The sequence below is a fragment of the Fusarium fujikuroi genome, chromosome FFUJ_chr01 (assembly GCF_900079805.1).
Source record: "Fusarium fujikuroi IMI 58289 draft genome, chromosome FFUJ_chr01".
In the NCBI taxonomy this organism is placed as follows: Eukaryota; Fungi; Ascomycota; class Sordariomycetes; order Hypocreales; family Nectriaceae; genus Fusarium; species Fusarium fujikuroi.
The window spans coordinates 5827665-5846910 of NC_036622.1; the positions used below are offsets into that span (position 1 = coordinate 5827665).

At 48.3% G+C, this 19246-nt stretch overlaps 10 protein-coding genes; 6 read left to right on the forward strand and 4 right to left on the reverse strand.

Annotated features, from left to right (window-relative positions):
- Positions 1–80: 80 nt before the first annotated feature.
- On the reverse strand, positions 81–395 carry FFUJ_00270 (uncharacterized protein; the record flags this gene model as incomplete). XM_023573480.1 has 2 exons in its annotated part: positions 81–282; positions 340–395. 2 exons carry the CDS (start codon positions 393–395, stop codon positions 81–83), a joined length of 258 nt encoding a protein of 85 aa, XP_023425194.1.
- Positions 396–1269: 874 nt separating this feature from the next.
- FFUJ_00269 (uncharacterized protein) lies at positions 1270–2449 on the forward strand (the record flags this gene model as incomplete). XM_023573481.1 has 5 exons in its annotated part: positions 1270–1739; positions 1784–1895; positions 1946–2036; positions 2087–2171; positions 2224–2449. The coding sequence occupies 5 exons, from the start codon at positions 1270–1272 to the stop codon at positions 2447–2449; spliced, it is 984 nt and encodes a 327-aa protein (XP_023425195.1).
- Positions 2450–3141: 692 nt separating this feature from the next.
- FFUJ_00268 (uncharacterized protein) lies at positions 3142–4851 on the forward strand (the record flags this gene model as incomplete). Its single annotated transcript, XM_023573482.1, has 1 exon — positions 3142–4851. The coding sequence occupies one exon, from the start codon at positions 3142–3144 to the stop codon at positions 4849–4851; it is 1710 nt and encodes a 569-aa protein (XP_023425196.1).
- An 88-nt stretch (positions 4852–4939) lies between these two features.
- Positions 4940–6378, reverse strand: FFUJ_00267 (related to monocarboxylate transporter 4; the record flags this gene model as incomplete). XM_023573483.1 has 3 exons in its annotated part: positions 4940–5440; positions 5491–6280; positions 6329–6378. 3 exons carry the CDS (start codon positions 6376–6378, stop codon positions 4940–4942), a joined length of 1341 nt encoding a protein of 446 aa, XP_023425197.1.
- A 1504-nt stretch (positions 6379–7882) lies between these two features.
- On the forward strand, positions 7883–9438 carry FFUJ_00266 (uncharacterized protein; the record flags this gene model as incomplete). XM_023573485.1 has 4 exons in its annotated part: positions 7883–7907; positions 7971–8438; positions 8484–8898; positions 8949–9438. The coding sequence occupies 4 exons, from the start codon at positions 7883–7885 to the stop codon at positions 9436–9438; spliced, it is 1398 nt and encodes a 465-aa protein (XP_023425198.1).
- A 374-nt stretch (positions 9439–9812) lies between these two features.
- FFUJ_00265 (related to HNM1-Choline permease) lies at positions 9813–11541 on the reverse strand (the record flags this gene model as incomplete). XM_023573486.1 has 4 exons in its annotated part: positions 9813–11061; positions 11111–11224; positions 11272–11342; positions 11395–11541. The coding sequence occupies 4 exons, from the start codon at positions 11539–11541 to the stop codon at positions 9813–9815; spliced, it is 1581 nt and encodes a 526-aa protein (XP_023425199.1).
- A 1055-nt stretch (positions 11542–12596) lies between these two features.
- On the forward strand, positions 12597–13895 carry FFUJ_00264 (uncharacterized protein; the record flags this gene model as incomplete). XM_023573487.1 has 4 exons in its annotated part: positions 12597–12773; positions 12824–12928; positions 12981–13214; positions 13269–13895. 4 exons carry the CDS (start codon positions 12597–12599, stop codon positions 13893–13895), a joined length of 1143 nt encoding a protein of 380 aa, XP_023425200.1.
- Positions 13896–14252: 357 nt separating this feature from the next.
- On the forward strand, positions 14253–15015 carry FFUJ_00263 (uncharacterized protein; the record flags this gene model as incomplete). XM_023573488.1 has 2 exons in its annotated part: positions 14253–14559; positions 14609–15015. The coding sequence occupies 2 exons, from the start codon at positions 14253–14255 to the stop codon at positions 15013–15015; spliced, it is 714 nt and encodes a 237-aa protein (XP_023425201.1).
- Positions 15016–15683: 668 nt separating this feature from the next.
- On the forward strand, positions 15684–16571 carry FFUJ_00262 (uncharacterized protein; the record flags this gene model as incomplete). The annotated part of the gene is made up of 1 exon (XM_023573489.1): positions 15684–16571. The coding sequence occupies one exon, from the start codon at positions 15684–15686 to the stop codon at positions 16569–16571; it is 888 nt and encodes a 295-aa protein (XP_023425202.1).
- Positions 16572–16684: 113 nt separating this feature from the next.
- On the reverse strand, positions 16685–18561 carry FFUJ_00261 (related to alcohol oxidase; the record flags this gene model as incomplete). XM_023573490.1 has 3 exons in its annotated part: positions 16685–17631; positions 17695–18408; positions 18528–18561. 3 exons carry the CDS (start codon positions 18559–18561, stop codon positions 16685–16687), a joined length of 1695 nt encoding a protein of 564 aa, XP_023425203.1.
- Positions 18562–19246: the final 685 nt, after the last annotated feature.

Below are 19246 nucleotides of genomic sequence, written 5' to 3' on the forward strand. Positions count from 1 at the left end.
GCTAGACCTGACCCTATAATAGTACACAATTTTCCAAGATATACAATTCGCCCATCTGTTCGTCCTCGCTAAGGCTCGATCTATGCCTTGTAGTTCTTCTGAGCCCTCCTTTTATTGATCGGTAGACCATTGGGACCCTCGTTCTCGCGACGGCAGTTAACGCCGGCTTCGTTACCGCAACGGGCAGGGAGGAGACAGCAGCCGTCATTATCGCGGAATACTTCCAGGCCGTCGCTTGCCCTGCCCAGTGAGACGCAGTCTGGGCCATCGGGAAAGCCACAACTGTGATTGCGTGTTAGCAGAGCTGAACTCAATTTGATGGTGCAAGTCAAGACCTACCCGTTCTTGGCGAGGACGCCAAAGGCGAAGAGAACTGAGACTAAAGCGAATTGCATTTTGTATGTTGGAGAAGAAGAAATGGCACCGGGCCTTTAGTGAAAAGATATGAAGGTATATGAAGAGGGTACTGATGCTGAAGAAAATAGGGATGAGAGAATAGCGAAGGCCAATTCATGGGATGCCTTCGATATATTTATGTGCTCGACGAAACAAATCCCCTGATCAAGGTAATGATGGTTGTTGTCTTGGCTGAAACAGTGCCTGGTCTGTAACGAGGTTAAAACGCAGGAGTTCTTATGTATGGAACTTCGCTTGGGTTGTGACATTGCCAAGATGGGCAATTCTGATATCGTCAACATCCGAGAACTCTTGATGAAACATTTAAAGTAAAGAGTTTCCCCAATTATGTAATATAATTGATAGTTTAGGCTATTTGAATAGTTTAAGAACGCTATTTGTAGGAAGTAGTAAGACTTGGGCGATTACACTGTAGCATTGAAATGAAACAGGCACGGCCCTCATTGAGCCTTTGGCTGGGCTAGGCCGATATAGGCTGGGGAGCTGATGTTTACATCTCGCACTTTATCTCGCGATTTCGCAATATTGTCGTCAGTATTGATTCCTCGCTTTTCAGCGATGTCTCTACCTCAGAAATGACTACGTTCGTACGTAGATGGCGTTTCCGGAGGTCTTTCTCCGCTCTGGCATCTTTGGCATTTTGCCAAACGTACTTATAGCATCATGTCGGGAGTCAATTGCGATGAATGACGAAGGTTGTGTCACTTGAGGGGAGCCAACAGATATAACGACCAAACTTGAGTATAAGTTACATAGCCATAAGCACTGTTCACTAATTTCTGCATTTTCCCATAAATTCACCAAGGCTGAATATTCTGCCCTCACATGTCGATCACCTACGAAACCTCTATAATGTCACGAAATATCTGCATCACCGCCGTCGACGGCAATACCGGCTTTCTCATCGCCGAACTAATCCTCAAACACCGCGACTTCTCCCGTAAAGTCTCCTCCGTCGTCGGTCTAACTCTCCACCCCGACTCCCCCAAAGCAAAAGAACTTCAAGATCTCGGCATCAAGATCGTCGCTCACAAGCCCGGCCGTCTCCGTGTGATGGCCAAAACTCTACAAGACACCGGGTGCGACACCATCTGTCTCGTTCCACCTGCTCACGAACATAAGCTTGAGATTAGTGAGGAGCTTGTCCATGCTGCAAAGAAGGCGGATGTTCCGAATGTGCTGCTTATTAGTTCGGCGGGGTGTGATTATGCGGAGAAGGGAAAGCAGCCGCGGCTGAGGGAGTTTATTGATTTGGAGGCGTTGGTTATGGAGGCGAAGGGGGATCCGAATGTTTCTACGGGAACTTCACCTTGTATTATTCGGTGAGTCTGTCCTTATGATTGAAGGGAGAAAGCTAATCTGTTAGGGCTGGGTTCTATGCTGAGAACCTTTTGCTATATGCGCAGCAGGCTAAGTCAGAGGGTGTTCTTCCACTTCCAATTGGCGAATCCCACAAGTTTGCACCTGTTGCACTTGGTGTAAGGCATTTCTGATACGCTGATCCGGAAGTATACTGAAAGTGTTGTAGGATGTTGCTCAGGTCGCTGCTCATGTTCTGACTGGCAAGGGCAAGCATGGTTTCGATGACCGTCATCGCGGCCAAATGATGGTAGTCACTGGTGAGTCGGTGCTTTCTAGGTCATCCAAGCAACAAGACTGATTGATTTAGGCCCCATACTCTGCGCGGGCAAAGAGCTTGTAGCCGCAGCCAGCAAGGCTCTCGGAGCCGAACTTCAGTTCGAGAACATCTCCCAGTATGCTTCCCACGAGTCCCATTACCTCTTCTTACTAACAGCTTGTCTCCAGTGCGGAAGCAAAAAGAGTCCTCAAGTCTCAGTCTGACATCGACCCGTCCGAGCAGCAATATCTCCTCGAGTACTACAGCCTTGTGAAGGAGGGTAAAACCAACTACATCTCTACCACTGCCTTCCACGATGTCACTGGAGAGCATCCCACTGAGCCGGAGAACTTCTTCAAGATCTACGAGGGTGAAATGAGGCCAAAGAAGAAGGCCAAGCATGAGCATAAATGATAAACGGTGCCATCTTGAAGGGAAAACTGTCGAAAGCGTTTGCCCAATTCAAATTCTGAGCTTAGTAAATTGACATCTGGTCGGTGCTCAGAATCTGACACTCTAGAGATTACTGGCGTTATTTATTACTCCTGCAATTTATTATTCAATGCTTCATTTTACAACGAACTCAAAATATCGGCAGTGATCTCACCTCAACCAAACCAACCAATCATCTCGTATCTCTCTCCCGAACAGCCCGATAACAAAACCCTAAAACAACCATAAATCCTACCTAGATATCCACCGCTATATCATGCAACGTTTCTCTGCATACAACCGACTCCTAATTATACACTACAGAGAATCATCTTTCGAACATGACGTATAGGACGCTATCTACCTACCAAATAGAGTATATCGTGATCCTTGTATGACTGGAAGTATCAAAAGTGCCCAGCTTCCTGCGGGCGGGGAACCCTGCTTTATCTTACAAGACCTCGAAAACGTCGCACTGATCGACATCGCGGATCACACGTCCGATATTAACGGGTTACATGGCCGAAGTATGAGTAGTACGACATTGAATTTTGGAGTATAAAAAGTCAACTCAGAGACCCCTCTTTCAACTGATTTGTTTGTGGCTGTTTGTATTTGTCCTTTGCCTCTCTAGCACCTTCGGCATCTACCATACACTGATGCTACTTACAAAGATGGCATTAGCAGGAAGTCACTTTGGCGGCCAATGGGGCTCATTCGCCATCGCAGCAGACTCTTTCAACTTGTCCATGACAGACCATGTTATTCGCACATGGGCAGATCTCGGCGAACTCGATGAGTTCTACAACATTGATATGGCCCCGCGCAGGTACCAAGCCTTGACGACATACCATAAGAGCGAGAAAGATCTTCTTAGCGAAATTGACTTTGAGCATCTCGATCAAGAAGGCAAAGTCGACTATATCATGCTCAACACATACCATACTCGTCAACTCAACAATCTCGATCTTCAGAAAGCCTCTAAGGAGAAATATGATCCTCTGCTGCCGTTTTCGGATGATCTTATTGGGATGCTTGAGGCGCGTCAGGATGTCGATCCGATGAAGGCCAAAGAAACAGCTGGTTTGCTAAACAACATCACCAAGTCCATCACCAAAGTACAGACCAATGTACAAGACGGCGGTTTCAATGTTACCGAAACAACAGGATATCTTGCGAGTAAAGCCATCACCAATCTTCTTGATCTCTTAGGCGAGTGGTTCGCGTTTTACTCAACATATGATCCTCTATTTGACTTCTGGGTTACAACACCTTGGCAGGCGGCGAATACCTCTCTGACGAGCTATCTCGACGTTGTCCAGACAAAACTGGCTGGGATGAACCAAAAGGATGGTGAGGATGCTATCGTCGGCGAGCCTATTGGACGTAAAGGACTGGAAGTCGAACTTGAAGCCGAGATGATTCCCTATACACCGGAAGAACTCATCAAGATTGGAAATCAAGAATTCGCATGGTGTGAAAAGGAAATGATCAAGCAATCTGAAGCTCTCGGCTACGGGAAGGAATGGAAGAAAGCCCTCGAACACGTCAAAAATGACTATGTCGAACCCGGAAAGCAAACGGAACTTGTCCGCGACTTGGTCGTCGAAGGAAGTCTCTTCGTCACAGAGCGCGATCTCGTCACCATCCCCCCTTTGGCAAACTCAACATGGCGCATGACAATGATCAGTGCAGAGCAACAGAAAGTTTCACCATTCTTCCTCGGAGGTCCAGTCATTCAAGTCTCCTACCCCGTTTCATCAATGGAGCACGATTTGAAACTCATGGTTATGCGTGGTAATAATAAGCATTTCGCTCATGCGACAGCTTTCCACGAGATGTTCCCTGGCCACAGACTGCAGCTGTACATGGCAGATCGGTACAATTCCCATAGAAAAGAAATCTTCGATACACCCTTCTTCGTCGAAGGCTGGGCATTGTACTGGGAATTTCTGTTCTATGCACGGGATGATTTCCATAAATCTCCTGAGAATAGGATCGGTGCACTTTGGTGGCGTATGCATCGCTGTTTGAGAATTATTTTCTCGCTGAAATTTCACTTGGGAGAGATGACGGCTCAAGAGGCTGTTGATTTGCTCGTTGAGAGGATCAACCACGAGAGGAGTACAGCTGAGGGTGAGGTCAGACGATCTGTTGAGGGGACTTATTCGCCCCTTTATCAAGCTGGATATATGCTTGGCGCGCTTCAACTTTGGAAGTTGAGGGAAATGGCTGTTGATAGTGGAAAGATGACGCAAAAGGAGTATCATGATGCTATTTTGAAGACTGGTGGGCTGCCGATTGAGATGGTCAAGGCATTGATTTTGAACGACGAGCTTACGAGGGACTTCAAAGCGGGATGGAAGTTCTATGATTTCGATTAAGTATTAGTCTAACTATAATATCGAGAGCCTATATATGTTTTTGTCTGACACTAGACCCGTGCCTTACAACCACGACACAAAAATTGGTCTAACATCTAGTGTTTACCTTCCAACCAACCTTCAAAACTCTGGCGAGCACCAATAGCACCGCGCAGAGTGTACTCGAAAGCGCAGCCCAGATATGAGCCCCAGTGAGACTTTTGTCCTGCAACAAACCCCCAATAGGCGGTCCAGACAAACCCGCAAAAGAGACGAGACTAAAACACATGCCCATTCTCGTACCGATGGTATCAAGCCTCTTTGTGATACTGGCGACTCCAGTGGGCATGAGACTTTGAAAAGCGCCAGACGCGATGCCGTAGAAGATGGAGAAGACGTAAACGCCTGCGACGTCGTGGACTGCAACCCATGTATATGCGACTACGGCGACACAGAGAGCTGCTGGGGCGATTGTGTTCAAGGGGCCGATTCTGTCGGCGAGGACGGGGATTAGGACTCGGGTTGGGAGACCGACGCCGTTGATTATTGTGGTGATGAGGGATGAATCGGCGAACGACATTCCGACTTCTTGCTGGCCAAAAGAAGCAAGCTTGAAGATTGTCAGTGAGACTATACAAGGGGATTGATTGGGGAACTCACGTAGTAGAAGGTGTAATACACCGACCACACAAAGAAGAACAAACCGCCCACATAAGATACGTAGAGAGTATCCTTGAAGGCACTCCAATCGATGATAGGTCCAGTCTGTCGCGGCGGAAGTCTTGGCCTCATGAAAATAGCCACGAGTATAAATCCAGCCAGATTAATGAATCCCAACACCCTCGCAGTCCAGGGCATACCGATGCTGGGAAGAAGCGCTCGAACAACAAGTGGGTAAACAGTGCCACCCAGAGAATTACCTGTAGTTACCAGCCCAATAGCAATACCTCTCCTTTTCTCAAAATACGTCGCCACCAACGCCAACGACGGCGCAAAGATAATACCCCCACCGATACCAGTGACGACACCCTGCGTGATCATAAGATGCCAGTAAGAAGTCGACAAGCTCATCATGAAAATCCCAATGAGCTGCAGTCCCGCACCAACAAGAAACGTGGGTATCCAAAACCCAGCATCTAGTAACCTTCCAGAGAAAGCACTCCCAAAGAAGGTGAACCATACTTGGATCGAACCGATCCATGAGATTTGGAAGGGCGATTGGGGGAGTGTGGAGGTGTAGTGGGCTTGAAAACTCCCGAATGAGTTGACGTAGCCCCATGTTGCGAAGATGACGATCCATCCCATTGCTACTTGTGTCCATGCTTCGATGCCGCCGTCTGGCGGAGGCGGGATGTCGCCGGGTCGGAAAGATGCACCTGCTGAGGCGATGATTTCGAGATCTTGCATCTCTGACCTCGTCGGTTCACGACGTAGCGTATTGATTGGTTTGCTTCTCTCATTAGCAATTTTTCACTTGGCAAAGGCATTGCGAACTCACAACATGGTTTCAGTATTAGAAGCATCAATTTGGGGTGTTTTTTCAGCCATTTTCGCTCAATCAAGACAAATAATTTTCAAAACATCGAATTCACGGTGAGGAACTGCGGTATCGCAATCTTAAGTAGCTTGCTACAGTCATGTTACGGTCAGAAAATCTAACGTGACAAGTCCCCGATACCGCTCCAGAATAAAAACCGGGAATAACATGATAATTATGGATCTGTTGTAAAAATTCTCGTGATAGCCTGCCCTTCTCGGTAACTAATCAACCGAACCGAAGGTCGATAAGCAGATAAGGGAGATAGCTGTTTCGATGCTCTACGAATGGGTAGTGGGCTTCTTATCACGTTTATGTAAATCATGGGCCTTGGCATAAATACTAGCACAAAATACCCCGCGGGATTGATGATAGCTTCGAGGACGGCGAATCTGCCTCGACTGGGATCGTCGGAACCGGCCGCTGTGAGTTGACTACTACTGAAAACAGAGTTTACAATAGCACCGAGACATTTCGCTTTGACAAGTCACTAAACGCAGACTATCACTTTATTAGATACCGAGAAATTTAACCGACGGGACTTGTGGCATTTAATTATGCGAAAATCCTTATCCCTCCCCCCATGCCAGGCCTTTCCCCAGACAGCTTTAGCTCCCCAGGCCCACGTTTCGCTTGAAGATATCCGCGGCATGTCACTCACCGGGAGAGCTTCCGGGATCGTGATCCCCTCCCGTCACGATCTTTTCGGCAAAGATGATCCCATCCCTTCAGATGGACATCAAGGTTCTTGAATGCCTTGACGAGTTTAGTCTGACGGTGCGGCTGAGATATTGTGGCTGCAAGCCAGTTCCCATTTCCTGGTAGAGTTGTCAGCCATGACGTGTCTCACAGTGAGATATTTTGCTAGTCTTTCTTTTTCACCCTTTGCCTAATTTCTTTCCCATGTGAGAAAAGGAGGCTCTTCGATTTGGGTTCTAGTCTTGTTCTTTGGAGGGCGCTGTGGCGTTTGTCGAAGCTTGTTTTACGAGCCTCCCTTCACGATAGATATCTTGTGGGAGGACCTCTGGAACTGCACTTAGTTCATGATCAGTAACCAAACTGTCGGTAATATGTCCCAAAATAGATAATAAAAAACAATATTAGCACAGTAATTGTCATCACTTCACGCCACGGCTTCTATCGGTGACATTTGTCACTACCCCGTAGTTTAGTCTACCCTACTCCGTACTCCGATTCATATCCCCAATGTCCGTCACTTTTCGGTGTGGCCCGGAATGGCCGCTAGTTCCGTCTAGACCCTGATCTAGAAGCTCCGGCAATTCGCCAATCAATAGCGTCAAGCATGAAACTCTATCCATCATTGTCATGTCCCGTGCGTAACCCCCAGCACGCAGACGCGTATCTCACATACCGGGCTCTCGTAAGCCATCATAATCAACCTTATACCTCGCAGAAAACGTTGAGTATAAGTAAGAGAATACAGCCCTCCCCTAAACAGGCAAGACACCGAGAGAGAGAGGGTCCTTGTTTCTTAACTAGGTTCTTGGTTTCCAGATGTCGCTTGCTAAGAGGAACAACGGTGCGTCTCCGAAATCCACCCTTTGCGGATCATAACGATGTAGGGCTGACAGTTGAACTTTAGGCTGTTACGAGTGCTGCAAGAGACGTCTTAGGTGCGACAAGACAGAGCCCGAATGTCTCAAGTGTCAGAAAAAAGGCATCTCCTGCTCTGGGCAGGGCCTGAGGTGCAGGTACAGCAGCCACATGGCTGTTGACTCCGCACCTGGCGCTGGGAAGCCTTTGACTTTGACTTTCATCTCGTCATCGACGCTAGCAGAAACTCAATCTGGGAAGAGTTTCAGATGGGTCGACTCTGCGCAGAGGGTGAGAAAGGAGAGGGTAAGGAAGACCAAGGGAAGGGCTGCGTCTGATAGTCCGACTTCGTCGAATCCTCCTGACTCGGCGTCTTCTGACGATGCTACGTCGCCGTCGTCAGATGACTCGGCTTCTGAATTTGGTGGTGTCGTTGTGCCGTATCGATATGGTGTCACGATACATCCAGCACTGAATGAAGCTTCGAACGTCCAGACAAGGAGGTTGTTCAGTCATTGTAAGTTCCATGTCCTCTTTTGAGTCACCGTTCTAACACACCTAGTCTCTGAGATCATTGCCGGGCACATGGTAGTACTAGACTCGTTTTCCTTCAGCAACGGATACAGAGACGTCATTCTACCGCTCGCCCACCAAGATGAGAATCTCGCACAAGCTGTATCAGTCGTCTCGGCGTTTCACCTAGGACAAAGGGATCCCAGGTTACAACGCATCGCTGAAGCTGGTCACCAAGCTATTGTTCAGAAGCTACGGCGGGACTCACTTCAACTTAGCCCTGAGCAACTCTTCAACCCATACATCCTCGCAACAATCTTGGTGCTTTTGGTTGGTGAAACAATCACGGGCGCCGACAACTACACCTATCTTCTGGAGATGCTCAACTGTCTCACACAATATCCAGACTGGATATCAATGCTACCACCTAGTCTGAAGGACTTCTTTCTTCAGCAGATCAAGATGTACGTTGTCCTACTGATTTTTGTCTGAAGTATTCACTGATTGATGTTAGGTTCCAACTATTTGGCGTCCCTCTAGCCAACGAGTCCAAAGGCCTCCAAGTTCTGACCGGCCCCGAAGCCTACCTCGACTTCATGGCCTACCCCGAACTCCCCCCGCAATCTGAACACTTCACCAACATGGAGACCATCCGCTCCGCCATCTTCGACGCTTGCAGCATCTACCGCCGCCGCGCTGAATCCTCCCTCAGCGACGACGAGTCCATTCATCTAGTTGAACAACTGCGCCTCAAAGTCCTGAATCTCGACAGTACCACGAAAGGAGCACACGCCCTTGTCTGGACGTACTTCATCGCTGCTGCGGAGAGTATTCTACCGGAGCATAGGGAGTTCTTTGCAGGGAGATTGGCGGACTTGTATAATGTTACGAATTTTGGAAGTATTCCTGTTGCGGTCAAGGCGCTGGGGACGATTTGGAGTATGCAGGGGACGAGGCGGTGGACGGAGATTGTTAGTAGTGAGACGCCGATTCTTATTATGTAAATTACTAGGGATAGTTACGATGGATGATAAAAGGGTTACAGGTAAAGGTGTTCATGGAGCATGGATGGAAAATTGATATTATTGTCATGATTAAGGCTCCGTTTCAGCGTGATCACCCGATGGGCCACGATCCTATAAAATGGAAAGGTTTAGGTAAGTTAGCATAAGTTTAGGGCAGTATCTCCTCAACTTTGGACCTTTGGTCATCTCTCGAGTTCTTGCTCGACGTGCTTAGCTCTTTATAACAATACCTCAGGTGCCTATGCATAGAACGAATATTCAGTTTTATTAGATTAATGTAAGGATACTAGCCTAGCCCCTGATTTGAACCAGGAAAATGATAACAAGACAAGCCTTGCTTCGCTATGGTGTCTCTACTGTTCCAGCTTTCTGACATATGCCACAGGGCCTTCATAACGGTGGGTTCCGCGGAATAAATAGTATCCCACAGAGAATACTGCAACAGCCCCGTAGATGAGGATGCTCCAGTTCATCTCTGACGGGGACGGGTTGGGATTTCCAGGCATGAAGGCCAGGACGAAGATGATGATGAGGAAGGCTTCGGAGACAATGTTGACAGCAAGACCCCATCTACCAAGACTAAACTTTGACTTGAGAAGGGGACTGTTTGTAGATCGTCGCCAGATCATGCAGCCGATAGAAACGATGTAGCTCGATAGAAGAGATGTTGTTGCGAGCGAAGTAATCGAGTTGAGCGCTACTGCTGAACCAATGTTGATAAGAGACAGGAGACTCGAGATCAAGAAGGTCGTCAGGATAGCATTGATAGGTACATCCCATCCTGTAGGGACCTTTGAAAACCATGGGCTGAATGGAACAGCGTGATCTCGTGCAAAAGCAAAGAGTTGGCGTGACGATGTGGCTACCATGGTAAGGTTGGAGAAACCAGTCATGATAACGAGGAAAGACGCCATCGCTGTAGCACTACTCGTTGACTGAATTGAGTTCAAAAAGACTTGCATGAAGGGATATCCTGTTGGCGAAGCAATCACCTCCTCAAGATTACCGATGCAGAAGCAGTACGTGATGACCATGATCCAGCCAAACGCACCGTTGAAGACTGTGGTTGAGATCATAGCCTTTGGTAGAGTACGGCTCGCATCACGGAGTTCCTCAGACATGTGCACAGCAGCATCAGCACCAAGCAACGGCAAAACACCCGCTAGAATACCAACGAGCGTTGAACCACCGATACTTCCCCAGCCTCCACCATCGGTGAACTCGGTAAACACAGCTGTCGCATCAGCGCGCGGTGAGAGAACCCAAAGGGTGACCAAGATGCCGAAGAAGGCAAAGATGTGAATGACAAGAACTGTCGCTTCAATCAACGGCAGTTTTCTCGCCAAGAGGGTGTTGAACACAACGGAGAACGCAGCTACCGCGATGGTAAGCAGTGTTCCGTGCCATGGCTTGGGAACGTATTCGGGGTAGTTCAGCACCACGAGGCCTTGGATCTGAGTTCCCGCGATGAAGGCTGATGAGGCGCATGATGTCTGCCAGCCGAGGACACACATCCAACCCATGAGGTAGCTGATGAGCTTTTGGTATTGCGGGGGTGCGAACTCGGAGACCCAATGGTATTGACCTCCTGTCGTAGGAGCCCTATAGATCTGTCAGTAATTGGCAGTGGCGTAACGGTAGTGGTACAGACATTGAAGCCATTTCGGCCATGGAGGTGTTGACGAGGAGGAAGCCCATCCAGCAGACGAAGAACATCCAGATGAGACCTGCTGTGCCGCCGTTGACGAGACCGATTGTTGAGACACTGGAAAGATCAGCTTTAGTAACTATTTTCTCGTCGGCGCAACGGACCTGAGGGAGAACTCCCAAGATGCCATGAGGATCATAGAGAAGCCAAAGATGGATAAGAAACGAAAGTTTCTCTGTCGTGTCTGTTAGTTTGATACAATTACGAGGATGAGAGTTGCGACCAACCGTCATTTCTTGGGTCTTTCCCATGCGGTACATGTCAGCGCGATCCGCCGCGTTACCCTTCTTCTCGTCGACATGCTCGCTGGACTCATTGATACCATACGCGGCATCTTGAACGTCGACTGATCGTTTATCGCCTTCAGCAGACATTTTTGGTGTAACTCTTGCTCAGCAAAGACTCAACTTAATGGAAGAGGAACTGGTGATTTAAAGAAGGAATTAAAAATAAATCGAGGAACAAAAAGGAAAAAGACGAGCATGCAGATGCTTCGGTAATAGAAATGCACGAGTGCGGCATGCAACACTCTTTAGGATGTACACCCGCCAACAGTTCCTCTACCTCTACCTCCAACCCCTGCCGAACCCCCTGTTTGAACTTGAGACCCTGGCTAGACCCTGACTAATTGGTGATCCTCCCCCCCCGTCCCGTGCCGAAGTCCGGAAGATCTTCCGCTGTGTTTAGCTGACTCAAAGCAAACGACATGTTTGTCAAAGTCGTGTCATTGTCATTGTCATAGCCATTGCAGTTACGAGACTCGCAAGTTCTTAGTGTCAGTCGAGTTTTGCTTTTTGGTTTGTGTTTAGGCGAACGTCGGATACAAATGGAGTCGTTCGACGAGAGGAGCCAGGAACATGGTGGAGCTCATGCGGCACAAAGGACCAACAGTCTTGGCGGTTACAAGCATTGATTTCAGCCAAAATGAAGTGTTTTTTCTTCACCACAAGAACAAAACACATCTTGTTGTAAAACGCTCCAGCTTCGAGGGGGTGTAGTTCTGTTAAGGATCAGCCACGTCTTACACACAAACCAACAGACGTCAACTGCCGATCTCCTCGTGGCAGTCACAGACGTTGCGTGAGTAATATCCCGTCTCCTCGTTTAAGCCAATGAGCACATCGTACGAATTGCTTCCTTTGTTGGTTTACCCATGCTGTGGCTTGCATGATCCAATGTACCAACCAGGGCCCCCCATGTGAAGCCGTCACCAATGAGTACGTAAGAAATATCTTCAGCGGAAATTCTCTACGAGGACCGTTAGCGAGGTGACTTGCTGTGCCGTTGGTTCGAGCCATGCATCCCAACATGAAATACCAAGAGTCCGGGAGGCCGAAAAGGATTCAGGTCATGCAGCCTTAATAATTCTGCAGAACCTGCCGTGATGTAATGAATTCTTCCCTTTTTCTTCTTTCTCTACTGTCGCAACATGGATCCGAACGCTGATCTCTACCGGTTTTCTCCCGTTACATTCAACGATCATGCGGGAAAGCTATGGATCGTGACGATCTTGTCGCTGATCTACACCTCGCTTATTGCGCTGGCAAGGGCTTATATCAAGTACAAGATGTTTGGGTTTGACGACGTTTTGTTTGCTGCTGCGACGGTGAGAAACATACCAGACCCAGAGCGTTTTACAGGATGCTGACTTTGTAGGTTTTGCATTTGGCGCAGGCGATTGCTGTCTTTGTTGGGTTGAGTAATGGGCTGGGCAAGTTCAACTCAATTACGACGACGGAACAATGGGCGATCTCTTCAAAAGTGAGTCTCAACCTCTGCTGCTGTTCTCTGGGGCTAACAGATCTGCTGGTAGTGCACAATTGCATCCGTCATTCTCTGCCTTCTAGCCCTCGGCCTCGCCAAGTGTTCCGTCCTCGCCCTTATACATCGCATCATCAGCTCCAAGCCCGGAAAGAACAAGATGGTCTGCGTGGCGCTCATGATGTTCACTGGGCTATGGGGTGTTGGCTCAAGTTTAGCATGGCTTGTGAATTGCCGCGCTGGAACTCTGTTGACTGTCAATAACGTCAAGCAATGTCCAGATCAGGTATGACCCAACATAATCGTATCTTTCAAAGCCGGGTCTAATAGTTCTTGGTAGAGTGCACGTTGGGGCGTCATTACAGCGATCGACATCTTGACCGAGATCCTAACCTGGCTCCTCGTTCTTCACCTCTCATGGTCCGTCAACATCTCCTTTGCCCGAAAATGCCAAGTCGTAACAGCATTCTCATTCCGCATCCCACTCATCGCCATTTCCTCCGTCCATCTCGCATACTCCCAAACATACCCAACATCTCTCGAGCCTCAATTCGCCGTCACAAACACCCTCATCTGCCAACAAGTCATGATCGCCTGGTCCCTCATCTCCGCGACAATGCCCAACCTGAAGAACTTCCTCAAGTCCTTCTCCATCGGCATGGGCTTCCCAGTGGCATTCGACTTTACGATGTCGGGTTCAAGCAAGGCTTATGCACTGCAATCACTACGGAATAATCGCTCTACCAATGCGGCTTCGGCGACGGCTACGGCTCATAGTGCGAATTGGAGACCTGATCAGGTGTCAAACCAAACTACTGCGGCACATAGATCGAGCAGGAGTAATAGTCGCGATGTGTCGGAAGAGGGATCAAGTTCAAGAGCAGGGAGTCAAGAGTTGATTATTAATAAGGAGGTTGCATGGAATGTCACGTACGAGGACCATCAAGATGTATTTACTAAACGATAGACCAGCTCAAAACATTAATAACGTGCTTATTGATTCAGACAAAAGTTCTCGGGGTTTTGAGTCAGTGATGCCCTGAGACATGCAGTGGGAGTGGAGCTTCACATGCAAGTACAAGGGCTTCATCCATGTCGTGTCACGCCAGGTTCGCGGAACCCTTCCAGCGTCCAGGTCCCAGGATATGAAAAAAATGTCGAAGGATCTGGGGACAAGGATTGAAGCGGGCTAATCGGATCATGTCGAAAGCCCCAGCCAACAACAGTTCTAGACCGTTTCAAAAGACTGTCCCAGAAATACAAGACTCCTGGCTCTTGCATTGCAAGCATACTCCGTACACGTTCATTTCTCAACTGACTCGCAATGTCCGAGATCGTGTTACGTGATGCGTATTACTCGGAACTTCCGGAGATCGCAAATGTCATGTCAAAGGCCTTTTGGGGCGATAACCTTTTTGGCGATCTGATCCACCCGCATCGGAACGAGTACCCTGATGATGTAGATCTGTACTGGCTGCGACGTGCACGGGTCAATTTCTGGGATTATCGTTGGAAATGGCTCGTGGCTGTGGCTAAGGATCAGAATGGTGAAGAGGTCGTTGCCGGTATTGCGCAGTGGGCGAGGCTTGGTGAAGGGGGTAAAAGGTTTGATCTAAGATTCTATGATCCCCGTGAGTTCCTCTGCCTCTCAAATTTATGACTTTTATTGACACGGTTTAGGCAACCTGTTGAAACCTCTATCTTCAGTCGCCATGAAGATCCACGCCTGGGCCATACAAAGTCGCGCAGTCGACCCCAAAGAAGAAGACATCATCGAAAGAGCATATCCTCACTTCGACTCAATATGGAGCGGCAAACGTGCTGAGTCTTGGTATCTCGAAGCATTAGCCGTCCATCCAGACTTTCAAGGCAAGAACGTTGGTCGGAAGCTTGTGCAGTGGGGTCTTGACCAGGCTGAAGCTGAAGGAGTTTGCGCTTCGGTGGTGAGCGCTCTGGGCAAGGATGATTTCTACAGGAAATGCGGGTTTGACGAGCAGTTTGGAACAGCGAAGGATGGTGAAGGGAATCCTTTGGCTGATGTTGAGGGGTCCAATATCTTTTGGAAGTGGCCTGAAAGTAAGAAGTGAGCCTTTTGTGGTTTCTTCGAGAGCACGAGATTGGTGAGAAGAGCTGGTTGATAGAGTGTATAGGTATATCCGGGAGTTAGTAGATGGGTAATAATTTGAAGCCGTCTGTACTTGACGTACACTTTAGATACTTTTCTCATAAGCATAACTCTTTTTTATAGATACGAAGGGGAAAAAGAGCCTAAATTGCTGGTTGAAAGCCATTGTTGAGGCTGTTGAAACTAGCGAATGGTAGAATATATAAGCCAACGCATCGAGGTCAAGGTCATGTCGTCTTTAGATACAGTCAAGCTTAAAAGTGTCTCCATTAGCTTCATGAGTTTTTCAAAACTGGGTCAGAGCCTGTCTTTCTGGAGAAACTCCAATTTCCTCTGGTGAAGCTTTGGTCCAAGTCTCTTCTGAATAGCCTCATACTCTGAACTGTGGATTTCGGGCAATACCTCATTTAGCCCGTACCACTATTTATCAATCTAGCCTCTTGTCGTTCTGACTTCATTGGGTATAAAGTGGGCTAATTAATCTCAAAAATCTCCATTCCTAGGCAACCAACCCGTTAGCGGTGGATGCCAGCCTTGATGGTAGACACCTCTCATGATATAAGAAGGCTTCTTGACCCAAAACACCATTTCTCATTCTAAGAACCAGACAATCTGTATCCCCTCGTAGACATGGATGCCCAGACTTCGTTTTTGGACTTACCGCGTGAGGTCCGGGACATGGTCTATGACTACGCTTTCGAAGATGTCAACTTCAGCAACGCCTTTACAACTCAAACCGCATATTCCCCCAACATCCTCCCCTTGCTCTACGTCCATAAAATCATATCAGAGGATCTCCAGCCTCGTCTTTACCAAAATCATGCTATTGTTATTCCACTTCAAGAGCCTAGCACTTACGCAGTTGGAGAATGGAGTATAGTTCCCAGGATTGCGTGCTCCAAGATCATGAAGCAACGCTCCAACACCCTCATCATTGAAATGTCTCAGACAACTATCCCCTACTATCCCGACTCAGATCTGGAAGAGGATGAGGACGAAGATCCCGTTGAGGAAGAAGTATTTTGGGACTCTGACAGTCGAGGTGCAAAGGCACTACCCCAGAAGCTCATCAGCGATATTCTCTCTTTGAAACAAAGTCTCCCGGCACTTAGAACCATCAAGTTTGTATTCTGGTTCGGGAACTGGACTGCCTGGAGCCATACCTGGGAGGAACATCTCGAGAAGCTCAGGGCTACTTGGCCGGAGCCGTTGCTGAAGATCGAGATGAATCTGTTTGAGTTTGTAGACGACCAGGTTGCGGACGGCGGGTTCAACTGGGTCGAGGCATGGTATTACTGGGCGATAGAAAGAAAGAGGATCTGGTTTCAGGCAAACAACTTCAAGTGGAGGGATCATGCCAAAGGAGATTTTCGAGGTCGTAGGATTAATGTCCGTGTGTGGAAGGATGAAGAGTTTCTGGATTGGGATGAGGAAGAAGCGGATAGGGCTCTTCATAAGAAGCGCTGCGAGGTTAAGCCTTTGTTTGTTAGGACATGCGACATGGAAGGACGAGTGTAAAGGTTCGAGACACATAGAGATAATATGATATGTTTTGGCATAATTATATTTGACCAATCATTGATAACCAAAATCTAAGAACTTGCTGCGCTATAACGATCATCTTTCTATATCTATGCGAGATTATACTCAGCAATAAGCTTCTCAGCAGCTGTAACACCAGTCACGTAAGCAACAGACTGAATATGACAGCTCGCCAGAACAGGAACGACACCCATATCCGCAATACGAAGACCCTCGAATCCAATGACCTTAAAGTCACTATCAACAACAGCATCAGGATCTCCCTTCTTACCCATCTTCGTAGTGCCGGTCATATGCCAACTCGAGGAAATAGTATTCTTCCAGTGCTCCAAAAGCTCATCATCCGAATCACCCTGCGGTCCTGCCAGCATAGCAACATTATCTTTAGCATAGCCATCATGCTTGACGAGCCTAAAAGCATCGCGGAGTGACTCAATAGCTACACGACGATCAAACGGTGAAGCCAAGAACTTGGGGTCAAACCTGAGCGGAGCGTTCGGATCAGATGACTGAAGCGTAACTTCTCCCTGACTCTGCGCATTGTAGTAAAAGACCAGAATACAAGAGTAATTAAGCGCAGAGTCAGGAAACTGAGGGATGAACCAGTGAATAGGAAAGTGCGTGAGAATCTCATAATGCGGCACAGTCTCCTTCATAAGAAACTCCTGCTCCTCCGCCGGTAGGGCCTTAAACTCGTCTGACTTGACAAGCTTATCAAGCTTGAACCAGCCAATGCCCAACTCGCAGGCAAACTTGGTCCAGGGGCCTGTACCGTCGTGGCGCCATTGCTCGAGGGCGTCGTCCATGGCTTTCTTGTCGCCGTAGAATGTGTCGCGCGCGGTGTCGCCTGGTTTGCGGGTGTAGACTAGGGGAGTGAACATGTGGTCGCGCAGACCTTGGCCTACGCGGGGGACGTCTTTGACAACGGGGATGTTGAATTTTTCGAGTTGGGATTTGGGACCGATGCCGGAGTGCATAAGGATCTTGGGGGTGTTGAGGGCTCCGGCGGAGAGGATGACTTCTTTGGAGGCGAGGTCTGTGATGGTCAGTCTGTGTACTCATAATGCTAAGATATCCACAGCTTGAGATGAGTACTCACATTTCTTGCCATTGACTTCAACGCCAATAGCCTTGTTGCCCTCCAAAAGAACCTTCTGGACTGTTGAATCCGTCAAAACAGTAAGATTTTCAGGCTTAGGCTCCAAGAGATCGTTCGCAGTTGATCTCCGTCCCTTAGCACTCGAGTTGATCAAGACCGACATTCCCAAGGGATTTCCAGAATTGTGATCAGGATTCAACGGAAACCCAGCTTTCTCAAAAAGATCCAGCACAGGAGGGAGATCCTTCTCCCACTCGCCAGCATACCCAACATGAAGCTTCCCCTCAGAACCGTGGTCTTCCGCCTTGGGCGCAGCATACTTCTTATCAACGCCCTCAGGAAGCTCGCCATGAAATGTCTCTAGACTCTTGTACCGACCATGGATCTTATCCCAGCGATACGCATCATCGTCTACGATGCGCGCCCACTCTTCATAATCATCTCTCGCGCCGATACTATAAACACCAAAGTTGATGGCGCTCGAACCACCGAGTCCCTTACCGCGAGAGTAATCCAGCTCACGGTTGTTGGCGAACTCTTGGGGGGCTGTCTTGTAGCCCCAGTTCATGTCCTGGTTAAGAAAAGTGGTCCAGCGCTGCCCGTCGACGCGCAGGTTGCGGTCTTGGTTTGTGCCGCCGGCTTCAAGGAGAAGAACGGAGGGTTTCTTGGCGGTGCCGGAAAGGTTGGCTGCTAGGGCGCTGCCGGCTGGGCCGCCTGCGGGACGAGAGTTTGGTTAGAACGGTGACTTGTTTAGTGGTGTTGATCCATGTGTGCTCAGGCATTGGGCTAGAGGTGAAGGAGGGTGCGGATTGAGTCAGGTCGCTCGGACATACCTCCTACGACGATAAAGTCGAATGGTGAAGCCATGTTGACCAATTGGATAACAGGTATACTAGAGAATCGAGTTATAGTCTCTGACTCAGTGGTAATAATGTCAATTGTTAAGATGAGGTGATTTTGGAATAAGAAGCAATAAAAAGGAATGAGGGGAAAGGGGTCTTTCTGGGAATATATATGATCTACAGCGCCTCTCGTCACCCGTTGGTTTAGTCCAACCTAGTTCCATAGACTAGGCTAGGGCTTCTAGTGCAACGGTGTCCCATGCTGTACAAGGTCCCCGATGACACAATGAAACGAAACCGGTATCGAACAAGATAAAACACTGTACTCGAACCAACACGTCGTTACACGCCAAGATTCTAGACCCTGTAAGCTGGGGTTAAGTTTCGCGGCGTGGCTTCAACTTCTGACAGGCTTTGCTCACCTCGCCGCTTATGGGTGAGAAGTATATCAAATATGCAAATTGCGCCCTACAAGCCACTGTAAATATTTGTCAAGTCCATGTCTGACAGTACGGTCCTTATCATGTCTTGCAAAATAGTTCCACTTTCGAACAGCGTCTCACATAAGACTAGCCACGGGAATAGCAGACCTTGAATGATCTACAGACGCACAAGTCAGGTCGAAAAGATTAACCACCTGAACAATTAATTACTCGCGCCGCGGTCGATCCCCGTTCACATAATGTCTCCGGCTGTCAGTTAATGGACCA